This window comes from Gekko japonicus, unplaced genomic scaffold (assembly GCF_001447785.1).
Source record: "Gekko japonicus isolate JY-2015 unplaced genomic scaffold, Gekko_japonicus_V1.1 scaffold144, whole genome shotgun sequence".
NCBI lineage: Eukaryota > Metazoa > Chordata > Lepidosauria > Squamata > Gekkonidae > Gekko > Gekko japonicus.
In genome coordinates this window covers 1,134,113-1,147,310 of record NW_015162478.1, presented here as the reverse complement: position 1 = coordinate 1,147,310, position 13,198 = coordinate 1,134,113, and the positions used below count along the sequence as shown (strand labels likewise).

Genomic DNA, 13,198 nt, shown 5'->3' with positions numbered 1-13,198 from the left:
TGCAACCTCTCCCATGCTCTGAAGCCCTGACTGCTACGTCACATTGGCTGTCATACGGGGGCCACCTCAGCAGCATATAAGGATACAGAGCCCACCATTTTCTCCAGGGGAACTGATCTCTGCCATCTGGAAAGCAGTTGTAATTCTGAGTGATCTCCAGCCCTGACCTGGAGATTGGACACATTTTTCCTCAGAACAGCAAAACTGTTTAGAATGTTAGAGGCAAAAGCCAATCAAGTCGCATATGCAAACGACCTCTGTGTTCTGAGGCAGACGCCAATGAGGCTGCATATGCAAATAACTTCTGTGTTCTGACTGGCTATGGGGGGGAGAGGAATAGCAAAATGTTTAGAATGTTGGAGGCAGGACTCAGGCAAAGCAGCCAGTGGATAGGGAGACCCTCTGAATGACAGATCAGAGAGCGAACTGATTTTGGAGCGTGTGGAATGTTCTGCCACCACCATTTGGCTTTTATTTATAAGGGAGATTCTATCTCTACATGCCCGTCCCCCACTATGATCCCCCAAGGTTGCTGCATTCTTCATGGTACAATCTTTTGGTGGTGCCCAGCCCTCGAATAGCTTGCCTCTCTTCCACCAGAGCCTTCTCTGTGATGGCAACCGTCCTGGTGGAATGCTCTATCAGAGGACATGCAGGCCTTGTTAGTTTCTGCCCAGCTTGCAAGACAGAGCTCTTCCAACAGGCCTTTAATTTGTCATTGTGTATGTCTTGCAATTCTTTTTGCAAATAATTTTACTATTGGGTTCTTGGATGCTGCTAAGTTTTTAAATAGGAGTTTTATGTCATTTATTTAAAATTGTATCTTACACTTCCATTATTCCTACTGCTTTTAATATTGTATATTGAATTGTATTTTATTTTGTTATAAGCCATCCCAAGCAATAAATAAATAAATAAATAAATAAATAAATAAGCCATCCCAAGCCATAAAATAAATAAATACATCCTTTCAGTGTTAGGAGATGTTTGCATTTCATTGCAGTAAGGTTTTCGGGGTTTTTTTGGCTATTGTTACCAAATACCAAATGTATTAGCCAGCAAACTGCAGTTTTCACATCAACGAACTAAGATATTAAGCTTTTTGTGTTCTTCACGAACAGGTGACGTTTTCTATAGAAGCAAATACCTCCGCAGCGATACTTACAACCGCAATGTTGAAGCCAACAGAATTGTGGTGTCAGAATTTGGAACGATGGCTTATCCAGATCCGTGTAAAAACATATTTGCCAAGTAAGCAGCACTGGCATGTTCTTTACCTCCGAATTTCCCCTTTCTGTTTCCTTGTCAAGATGCCTTATGTGTCTTACCCATGCGATTCGCTTCTTCTCTTCCTTTCCTGGCTTCTTTCTGTCTGTGTCAGATTCAAAACCCATGGCTGGGGACTGGGGGCCCAAATTTCTTGCCATGTGGGAGACCCAAAATTGGATCTTTCTGTCACCAGAGGGGAGGGAGTACACTGCATTAGAGCAGCAGTGATCAACAACGGAAGCTTAATCGGTCCTTCCCCCTTAGAATCACCCTTCCAAAGTTACTATTTGCTATGATTGTTGGGGGAGGAGACAGATACGCATAGCACTGGTCTCCCCCCCCCCCCAACACACCCCTTATGACTGCTAATAGCATGTTGAGATGGGAGGAAATGGATTGCAGGAGAAGATTAGACTTCCCTTCTCCTCCAGGGTCATGGCTCTAATTCAGTTTCTCACCCCGTCATGGACTGGAATGCCGGAACCTCCTTGCTGAGGGGAGAACCCGAGGACTCAGAGGAGGAGGATCAGGCCCTGGAACAGACCCAAGAGGCAAGTCTTCCTCCCCAAGCATGGCAAGAAGCTTGAGAAACCAGATCATCTCTCTCATGGTGGGAGACACCTCTGCCCTCCTACCCGCTTGGAACCCCCTGTCCCAGAACTAGCTGTAGCCCCAACAGCCTTGTCTCAATGGCACCTCAAGAAGGCAAGTGCTCTGGATGTGTTCCCAGGGCTGCTACAGCACCTTGTCTCAAACTCAGCATTTAATTCTTAGCCAGCAAGAGAGGCAGGGCGTGAGTCTCTGCACCCTCTGTAGGACAGCTTAAGCCTCATGGTTAGTCCTCAGGTGTCACTGGGACAACCTGCGAGGCTCCCTAATTGCCTGTGTGCAGCCGAAATATGCATGTCACTGTTCTGTCAGACCAGGGAGACCTTGCCTTGCTTTGCCTGTTTCTCCGTGGATTTCAACTTAGATCAATACACCCCACCCCCTCCCTTCCAACTTCTTTTTAATCTTAAAGAAAATATTAGACCAGCAAGTCATGAAGCTGCCTTATACTGAATTTATTATTTTTTTATTTATTTACATTGTATTTATATACCGCCCATAACCCATAATGGGTCTCAGAGCGGTTTACAGTATACTACTAGTATATAGTAGTAGTTAACCTATCTAGGGCCACATACATTTCATAGGGGGGGACTACCTACCGACACCCTGTCGGCGGCGCGTTATGTCTTCTTCCGGCGGGCTATGGATATTCTTCTGGCGTCTTGTTCGGGTTGACCGGCGACCACCTCAGGCAGGCTCGATGTTTTTCCTCTTCGGCGTGCGACTGCTTTTCCGGCTGCAGCTTCCGGCTTACGTCCTTCAGGCTCCTGCCGTGCTACGCCGTCTTGCACCCGCATCGCCAGGAACTCCACCGCCATTGTTGTTGCTACCGCTGCCGTCTCCATTTCCATCGCCGCCGCCGCGGCCAACACTCCTGGCACAGAACCAGGAGGTGGGTGCCCCCTGCCACCTAGGGCAGGTACCCATTTATCTACTTGTTGTTACCTTTCGAACCGCTGGGTTCGTCCATCAAGGTCAAGCTGGTAGTGTCTTGCCACATTCACAGGAAGAGGTCTTTCACATCAGCTGCCCTCTGATTCTCTCTCTCTTTCTCTCTCTCTCTCATTGCGATTTTTAAAAATTTTTAAACTGTCTTTATCAGGCCTATAGCCAAGATTTCTAAAGTCGGGGGGATTTACATTTTGAGGGGGCACTGGCTAATCAAATTAAGGGAATACCTGGCTCCTTCCCCACACCTGCCACCGCTCGGGGGCCCTGGGCTGGATGGGAAGTCGCGGGGCCACACCAGTAAGTTAGGGGGCCTAGCCCCAAGATGCCCCACTGTAGCTACAGGCCTGTTCTTTACAGGGATTGCTTCCTATCATGTAGCTAACTCATGACAGAAATAAAGCCAGATACTTTTAACTGGGGGTTGAAACTGGGACCTTCTGCACAGAAAACAGAGGCTCTAACACTGAGCCATGGCCCGGGGCCCAGTCAGAGCTTATCTCATGTAGGGCATAGTCAAGATCTGTCCCTTTTTATGGTGGCTGGTATGTTTTGAGGTGTTTAGAAGTTCTGTTCATCCATAATTTCACAAATCCCAGCTTCCAGGAGCCTCAGGAGCCCGAGGAACTGGAGTTCGCAGTTGGCCCCATGGCTGCTGAAGAGGGTGGAAAGCAAGTATTTACCTCCTCATGCGTAGAGGTTAGCAAGGCCTGGCCACACAAATGCTCCATTCTAGTATCGGGGCTGTGCAATTTCTCCTGGATAGATAAAAGCAGCTTTTTTGTTTTGTTTGTGTTATGTGGCAGAGAACCATCTTATGGTTCAGGAGAACACTATTTTAGATATTGAAAGGTGTGCAGATCTGTGGAATGTCACATGAAAGACAGGTTTCCTGGCTTCCATTTCCCTAAACACAAATTTTGGAAACTGGTGACACTGCAGTTGTGGAACACACACCCCAGGGAGGCCAGCCAGACTGCTTCTTTACTTAGCTTTAGGCTGCAATTGAAAATGTTCCTGTTTACCCAGGTCTTTGGCACCTGGTGCTTTTGTGATGTTGAACAATGCAATATTCTCTCTCTCACTCACTTCCCGGTAGACATGCATAGGCTTACCTGCTACTTAATTAACTGTGCATCGAGTTGATTACGAGAATCAATAATGCAGGACAACAACAACAAAAGTTGCTTTCGTTAAAATAAATAGAATGCAGATGTTGTTACCTTGCATTTTAATTAAAAACCTAAGGTTTCTTTCAGGAGTGAAATTGACTATACCTGAAGCTGTGGTGGACTTTGCTTAGTCAATTTCACGACTCTTTGTTTTAGAGAAGTGGTGCTTTTCAGGCATTAGGTGTAATGTATTCATTGAATGCATGATGTATGTGAAACATCTAATTGACTTGCCATGTTGAGCTTCGTCCTGGGCTAGGATCCAAATCCATCCAATCGCATTGCTAGCCCAGGAAGCATCTAGCCAATCACTTTACAGCAAGCTCCCTGAGCGGGAACGTCCGTGATTGGTCCTTATATGAACAACCGTATTGGTTGGTATTTGTACAGTGGGTGTGGCTACATTAGCCGGGAGAGTTTAAAAGCAGGACAACTGCAATGTAGAAGCTGAACTGTTCTGTTCTGGCTATCAGATGTTGATCCGTGTTGGAGTTGTGTTCGAGTTGAAGAATAAAGCTGTGTTCTTGCTGAATCACTCTCCGACGTCTTTGTTAAGCGAGCGACTTAACATTAGGAAAATTCCAGCAACATATTCCCCTGTTCATGCTCCCCATTACGTTTCACAGTTCTCAGGCTTCGGATACTCTGTCAGTGCTAGGGCCGCAGTAGTAATAAGAAGAAACACTTGTGTTGCTGTGCAGAAGTAATCATCTGCATACAATCGTAGCAAGGAGCAGGAAATTGTGTAATATAAAGATGAGACGAGAGCAGGTGCCAGATCTTTCAGCCATTCCAATGGGTGTGGATGAGTATTGCCAAGCATAGTTGTTTGTGCACAGAAATGCAATACTAAGTTACCCAAGTCTTACGATTTCCATGCCAGGTGCAAATTTGGCTCATAAAGCAATATGGTGTGTTGTGTTTACAGATCCTCTAACAGACAATAGTAAAAAGAAAAAGGAAAAACAAGCAGAACTGGTGGGCATTGAATTGGTGCTTTCATTGTTTCCCATCATCCTGCAATCCCCAAATATCTTTGTTTCCAAGTACAGTGTAAGGGTATATCCACTAGAGCAGGGGTCCTCAGCCGTGTTGAACCTGTGGGCAAGTTTGGAATTTTGAGAAAGGATAGAGGGCTGACACCACAAAATGGCTGCCACGGGAGGAGAGACCAATCACAAAATGGCTGCCATGGAGAGCAGTCGCAAAATGTCGGTGGGTTCCAAGCCGAGGATCCTACAGCAATGAAGGAAGCTGTTTATGAATGGGTGCTCCTTGAGGACTCAAAGGAGATGCCTCCTAGACTCTTCTGAAGCACTTCCTGCTCCAGTGAGGTAAAGGAAAGTCAGGAATGGCTCTTTGCTTTGGTGAAGAGGTGGTTTGCAGAAGAAAGACGTCGGTGCCATTACACACACCATGGTGCTGGGTGAGTGTCACATTGGGGATCACTGCCCAGGGCATGCCAGTTTTTCTTCCAATATATAATTATGTCTACGTGAGTGTCACATTGGGGATCACTGCCCAGCCAGGGCATGCCAGTTTTTCTTCCAATAAATAACGATGTCTAGAGTGAATGCTTATCATCACTGCAGTGATGATGAGGTGGCATGGCACAGAAGCTAAGAGAGGGAGTAGTGATCCAGGGATCCCTGGTTCAAATGTTCCCTGTGCCTTGCTCACTTGGTGCCTTTATTTATTTGTGTATGTATTTATTTATTTCATTTGTTCCCCACCTTTCTCCCCAATGGGGACTCAGAGCAGCTTACAGCTTTATTCTTGCTTCCTCTATTTTATCCTCACAACAACCCTGTGAGGTAGGTTACACTTGGAGAGGCACCAGCCCAAGGTCACCCAGACAGCTTCCATGGCAGAGTGGGGATTCAAACCCGGGTCTCCCAGATCCTAGTCTGACACTGTGACCACTACACCACACGGGCTGCCTTAGTGACCCTGCCCATCTGTAGTATGTGAACAATAACGCCGGACTACCTTACCGTGCTGTTGTAAGGGGTCACGACCAGGTGATGTGTGCAAAGTATTTTGAATACAGAAAATGCTGTACACATGCCATTATTGTGATGGGATGTTTGTTTCCCCAAATGTAGGGCCTTCTCTTATCTGTCCCACACAATACCTGAATTCACGGACAACTGCCTGATCAACATCATCAGAAATGGAGAGGATTACTATGCCAGCAGTGAAGTCAATTTCATCAGGAAAATTGATCCTCAGACTCTGGAAACTCTAGAAAAGGTGAGTGTGGGCTGCTTGTGTTTACATGGCATTGTCAAAATGCGAGCGAATAAAGGTGGAGAGGGGACTCAGCAAAGATGTACTCAAAAGGACTGCCTGAGAGCTGTATGGGTGGAAAGTTTCACACTAGATGGTCTTCTGTCCTTTCTATGTTTACACCACCCTTCAGGGTGAGCCGCCATGGTGCAGTGGTTAGTGTCAGACTAGGACCTGTAAGATCCACGTGCAAATCCCCACTCTGCTGTTTAAGATCTTTCAGTCATCTTGGGCCAGTTATGCCCTCTCTCATCTAAGCCTGCCTCTCAGGGCTCATTGTCGTGAGGATCAAATGTAGGAAGCATGAATGAAGTTGTCGGCTGCTTTGAGTCTCCATTGGGGAGAAACACAGGTATGAATATCTAAATCAGGGGCAGCCAAACTTGCTTAGCATAACAGCCACACAGAATAAACGTCAGATGTTTGAGAGCCGCAAGACACAAACAAATATCACACACCCGTTTTTATTGGAAAATATGCAAATTTGCTTTTTATTAACATTAAAGTGGACTGTGTGAAAGAGCCATGTGCGGCTCTCGAGCTGCAGTTTGGCCACCCCTGATGTAAATTAATGAATTAGGAGTGGTGCACCTGGCTCTCTCATCCATTTTATCCTCACAATAGACCTGTGATTAGACTAAGTTGAGTGACAATAATGGACCCAGTGAGCTGAGTGGAGATTCGACTCCAAGCTCCCAAGTTCATCTGATACTATCATCACTCCACTGCACTGGCTTAGGTTCTGCTCCATTCCATCCTGTGTCTACCACATTTGACCCTTGAGATCACACGTCCCTTATGCTCTGATTCCATTCCTTTTAAACCTGAAGGGTCTGAACGGTGTGTTCTTTTTAAAATCAGTGTTTTAGTCATTAGGCGGCTCACTGAAGGTGCAAACCTGTTTGTCGACAATGAAACCAGAAGTTTCTGGGATGTGGCTTAAAAGTCGTGAGTGCATTTCCCATCATCCTTGCTTGTGTTTTGTCTTCTCCGGTTCCACGTGGTAGGTTGACTACTCCAAGTATGCAGCCGTCAATCTGGCAACAGCCCATCCTCATTATGACAGTGCTGGGAATACTCTCAACATGGGCACCTCCATCGTCAATAAGGGAAAGACAAAATACATTCTCTTTCAGATCCCCCCTTCAGCACCAGGTAAAAGACAAACGGGGGTTAGGCTTTTCTCTGTTTTTTTGAGTTAGGATGAGATGAGTTAATGTTTGTACTGTGAACAAAGTTTGAGTCAAGTGACCTCTTTAAGACCAACAAAGTTTTATTAAAAGTACAAGCTTTTGTGTGCATGCATACTTCTCCAGATGCAATGAAATGGAAGTTACCAGTGCATACAACTAGGTAGAGGGTGTGTCGGAAATTAGCATACAGCATATTAAAGTTGTTTGACAGATGCAAGGACCAAAGTGGAATAAGAAACATAGTTTATATGTCACCATTTGTTTGGGTTTAATTCCGGGGGGGAGGGGGAGAACATAGTGAAGGAAATAAATATATCAAAATAGGAGATTGATGGACAGATGTGCCTTCTTAACTGTGGAATGCTGAGAGTAAGTAACTGAGACCGTGCTGTCACTAAGCTTGTTATTCCACTTTGGTCCTTGCATCTATCAAACAAATTTAATATGCTGTATGCTAATTTGCTGCTCACCCTCTACCTATATGTATGGACTGGTAACTTCCATTTCAGTGTATCTGAAGAAGTGTGCATGCACATGAAAGCTTATACCGTGAATAAAACTTTGTTGGTCTTAAAAGTGCCACTGGACTCAAATTTTGTTCTGCTGCTTCAGGCCAACACAGCCACCCCACCTGAATCTGCCTTAGAATGACCTAGAATCCAAATTATTTCAGTGCCGCATAGAATATACTCTGCATGTCCACGAGAGAGTCAATGGGATTATAGTAGTCTAAAGGTCAGTTCATGCATGTATATTCAGAAATGTATGACTCCAGGATCAAGTGGCAGCTCGCGTGTTATGAATGGGCCATGACGAACATAGCGCAGCGGATATTTATTTTACTTACAAAATGTATCTGCTGCCTTTCCAGAGACTTGCTTGAGGCTGTTCAGGACTAAATATGATAAGACCACTCTGGTGCTGCCAGCAGGCTGGGGGGAAAACATCCTTCCCCTTTAATAGAGGCTTAATGTGTAGCTTGTCGGATCTTGGAAGCTAAGCAGGGTTGGCCCAGGTTTGTATTTGGATGGGAGAGCACCAAGGAAGTCCAGGGTTGCTATGCAGAGGAAGGTACAATGGCAAATGACCTCTGCTCGTCTCGTGCCTTGAAAACCCCACGAGGGGTCACCACAGTTCCATCGCGACTTGAGGGCACTTAATTATTGTCTTGATGCATCGAAACAGGCAGTTGTAGCTTCTCATGGCATGGGGCGAGGGGGGAAATAACATTGCCTGGTAAATAACATCCTGTTAAATCTCTTTGAAAGGGACAGGACATTTTTCTATTGGCTGGTTGGCACCACTAAACCACATAGCCATTAAAAATTAGACATTTAAAGGAGCTGCGGTGGCTCAAGTGGTTAAGACGCTGAACTGCAGGCTGTGGAAGGTCGGTAGTTCAGCAGTTCGAGACCCGGGTGCCGCACGATGGAGTGAGCTCCCATCTCTAGTTCCAGCTCCTGCCAACCTAGCAGTTCGAAAGCAAGAAATTACAAGTAGATAAATAGGTACCACTTCAGTGGGGAGGTAACAGCGTTCCGTGCGCCTTGGTTTTTAGTCATGCCAGCCACATGACCACGGAAACGTCTTCGGACAGCGCTGGCTCTTCGGCTTTGAAACGGAGATGAGCACTGCAACCCTAGAGTCGGATTCGACTGGCTTTTGAGCAAGGGAACCTTTACCTTTACCTTTTAAAGCGTAAAAAAACCAAAAAACCCTAAAATATAGAAGACAGTCCTCAAGCTAGAACATACCATAAAGATTATTTTAATGGGTCAAAACCTTTAGTTAAAGCCTGGCTCAAGACAGACTGTTTTGTCCTAGTGCCCGAAAGAGAGGAAGACGGGTACCAGGTGGGCCTCAAAGGGGAAGGAATTCCGCAGATGAGGCGCCACTTTGGAAAAAGCCCTGTCTCTGGTTGCCGCCCACTTCTCGGAAGGTGTGGGCACAGAGAGCAGGGATTGTGAAGAGGATCTTAACTGGAGGGCCAGACAATATGGGAGAAGGTGGTTCTTCAGGTACCCTGGCCTCCCAGCTGTTCAGGACTTAATAGGCAAGAACCTGTACTTTGAGTTGTAGGCAGGTTCTGTCACCTGAAGTGCAATTCTTCCCAATGGAATCTGTTCATACATGCAGGTGCCAGCTAACGAACACAGAGAGTCTCGTGGTGTTTTAAAGAGGAAGGTGATTTTACTCCAGAATAAACTTTCAGGGAAGAATCCACTTCTTCAGACTGGGGCAGGGAAATTGACTGGGACGCACACACAGATGAGCCAACACTGACTTGTGTCCTACCCACGGTTACGAAGTTGTCGCTCGCTGTAATTGTCGTTAATCAGGGTGTGGCAGCAATTTTAGTTAGGAGAGGGGTCACAGCTTTAATTAAAGGAGGAACAATGGTTCAGTAATTGAGCATCTGCTTTGCATATGGAAGATCCCAACTTCAATCCCTGGCGTCACCCATTTAAAGGATCCCAGGTCACAGTGCTGGCAAAGGCCTCTGCCTGATACCTTGAAGAATGATTTCCAGATGGCGTAGACTTTCATGAACTAAATGGACCAGTTGTGTGACTGAAGGCCAAACTAGATGTTACAGCATCCATGGGTCTGACCCATGGAAGCAGATGCCATTTTAGAGACTAATTTGGCCAGTGAAAAATGCTGTGAGGTCATGGTGCGGTGGCCAGGGTTTTTTTTTGCCAGGTGCCACCACACTGCAGCGTTTTTAAATGGCCGAATTCATCTCTCAAATGGCATCAGCGTCCTTGGGTCAGACTCATGTATGCCCTAATGGCTAGTTTGGCCCTCAATATAAGACAGCTTTTTTAGGTTCACGTGAAATGTCGTGTTTACAGTCGGAGTGCTCTTTGTGGTCAAGCCCTTCTCTCCGTCTCACTTTCATTTCAAGTCCTGTTTGGGACATTCACGGTTATGTCTTCCCCGTTTTTATCCTCGCGACAGCCCTATCACATTGGTTAGGCTGAGTGTGTGTGTGTGTGTGGCTCAGGGTCATCCAGTATGCTTTGCATCAGAGTAGGGATTTGAACCCTGGTCTTCCAGATCCTAGTTGGACACTCTGACGCAGAGGTCCCTAACTTTGTGGAGACTATGGACACTTTTGGAATTTTGAGACTATTGAGGTGCTCCAAGACAATCGTCTCCTTATGAAGAAGGCAGATGTTGCTAAATAGGGGCTCCTTGCAGACCCAAAGGTAATGCCTCCTGGGCTCTTCAGATGGACCTCCTCCTCCTTTGTTTCAGGGAAGGTGGTTGCCAACAAACACTGAAGGGTGCCGTCAGGCCCATAGCCAGGATTTTGTGGCTTGTGGGGCAAAACATTTTCTGGTGGGGCTGCCATTATTTTCATGTCTGCTCCAATCCACCCCCAGGCCCAACCACCGGTGGCCACCCCTCTCCCTCCCCTCCTGCAAGATTTAAAGGGCTCTTCGCTGATCAGTGGGGAGGACATGGCCAGCTGATCAGCTGGAGGGCTCTTTAAATCTTGCAGGGGGGAGGGAGAGGGATCCCTTTAAATGCTTTTGAGAAGAAGAGGGGGGGGGGGCTTAAAAATACTAGGGGGTGTGTGTGATTTCAGCTCATACTTTATTAAGTTACTGGATAACTGGAGATGCTTAGGCTGGCCCGCGGCCAGCTAATATCCCCATGTAAACCACACCCCAAACACACACACACACACACACACACACACACACACACACACGTGATACTCTGTTTACAGTGCACTGCAGTCCCATAGGTCCCTTTTCGGATCCTAGCCCTCTGATAGGTGTGTGCTAGGATCCGTTCGGGTTATTGTCTCTATGAGCATGCACGGTTGTACTCAGTACACAACAGGGCCCATATGCACGCCCGCCCCCCCAATTCTTCTCAAAAAATTTCTTCTCAAAAAAATCTTGTGGGGCTGGCCCTTTAAGGAGAGCCAATTTGGTGTAGTGCTTAGGAGCGCGGACTCTAATCTGGCAGAACTGGGTTTGATTCCCCACTCCTCCACATGCAGCCAGCAGGGTGACCTTGGGTCAGTGACATGTTCTCTCAGAGCTGTTCTCTCAAGAGCAGTTCTCTCAGAGCTCTAAGACTTCTTCGGGTAGTGAAGGGCGGGGTATAAATCCAGTCTCTTCTCTTCTTCTCTTCTCTTCCCACTGTAGCTATGGGCCAGGGTGCCAAAGCACCCATAGCACCAGATTGGGGATCAATTCCCTAACCAGTACACCACAGTGACTCTCCAAGGCAGTGGCCTATATCGTTCTTGTTCTCTTCAGTCTCACGTGCCCCTTTTGTGGAGGGGGTCACCATTTTATAAGCAGGAGGTACCATGAAAAGACCCAATGAAAGAAGCCAAGTTATCTGACCCCTTGGTGGTGGTAGAAAGTGCCGTCAAGGCACAGCTGATTTATGGCCTCCCTGTGGGGTTTTCAAGGCAAGAGATGTTCAGAAGTGGTTTGCTACCGCCTGCCTCTGCGTCACGACCCTGGAATTCCTTGGAGGTCTCCCATCCAAATATTAACCAGGGCCGACTGGACCCCTTACGCTAATGTAATCCCACCAACTTCTGCAGGAATAGTCAAAATTAATTGCGTCAGCTCCCAATAACTGAGCTTTAGTGAAAAAAAGCTCAAGCAATTTTAGTAAATTTTAATCTAGATGCTCTTCTTTTTCAAATGAATTTAGGAAGCAAACCGAAGGGGGGAAAGCCTTTCTTGAAGAACCTGGAAGTGGTCTGCTCCATCCCCTCCCGCTCTCTACTGCAGCCCAGCTATTCCCACAGCTTTGGGATTTCGGAAAATTATATCCTGTTTATCGAGCAGCCGTTCAAGCTGGACATACTCAAGATGGCAACAGCCTACGTTCGAGGGGTCAGCTGGGCCTCTTGCCTTGTCTTCCATAAGGACGAAAAGGTATGGTGATGGGCTCCCGGGTTTCCTAAGGGGTGAGGAGTTCCAGGCGTGCAACAACCAGGTTTACCTGCCTTTCAGGTGGGGTAGCCATATTGGTCTGTAGCAACAGAACAGAGTTTGAGTCCAGTGGCACCTTTAGGACCAACAAAGTTTAATTCTGGGTATAAGCTTTTGTGTGCATGTATCTGAAGAAGTGTGCATGCACATGAAAGCTTCTACCCAGAATTAAACTTTGTTCATCTTAAAGGTGCCACTGGACTCAGACCTTGTTCTCTTTCTCTCTTTGGCTGAGAGACGGAGTGCTAATGACTCCCAGTGAGGAATTTCACATTATCCTTTTTAACCCGTTCTGAAGCCGTTTTTGATCCGTCGTGGAGTAAACCGGTATAGGGCTGCCATTTCACACATGGCCTTCCCCTTCCAGTAAAGAGCTGAATCTGAAGGGGTTTGCCATTTCAGACGGCACCGCTTTTTCCCCGCCGTTTTTCACCCGCGCGGGCGATCTCCAGCTTTTTTTTTTAACGTTCGCTTTAGAGCGCTATAGCGCTATAGTGCTATAACACAACACTCCAGGCATCCAGGCATTGATATAATGCAGTTGCGTTATACCGTTATACCATTATAGCACTATAAAGCGAACGTTCCAAAACAAAAACAAAAACCGGAGATTGCCCGCATGGGCAAAAAACGGTGGGAAATAGTGCATCGGAACCGGGAGAGGAAACTGAAGACTACTTGGAAGCGCTTGACAGGTAAAACGCTTCAGCCCCGTTTCCTAAACGGGACAGAAGCGTTTGTG

The 13,198-nt window shown here is 46.6% G+C and overlaps 1 protein-coding gene across 2 annotated transcripts in view; it reads left to right on the top strand.

The window, feature by feature from the left end:
• The window catches only part of BCO1 (beta-carotene oxygenase 1), a 65,304-nt gene that overhangs the window by 22,784 nt on the left and 29,322 nt on the right, over positions 1-13,198 (top strand). For both annotated transcript variants that reach the window (XM_015405812.1, XM_015405811.1), the window contains exons 3-6: positions 1,122-1,251; positions 6,107-6,254; positions 7,298-7,445; positions 12,173-12,399. In XM_015405812.1, coding sequence (XP_015261298.1) covers positions 1,122-1,251; positions 6,107-6,254; positions 7,298-7,445; positions 12,173-12,399 — 653 coding nt within the window. The remainder of the gene's footprint in view (positions 1-1,121; positions 1,252-6,106; positions 6,255-7,297; positions 7,446-12,172; positions 12,400-13,198) is intronic.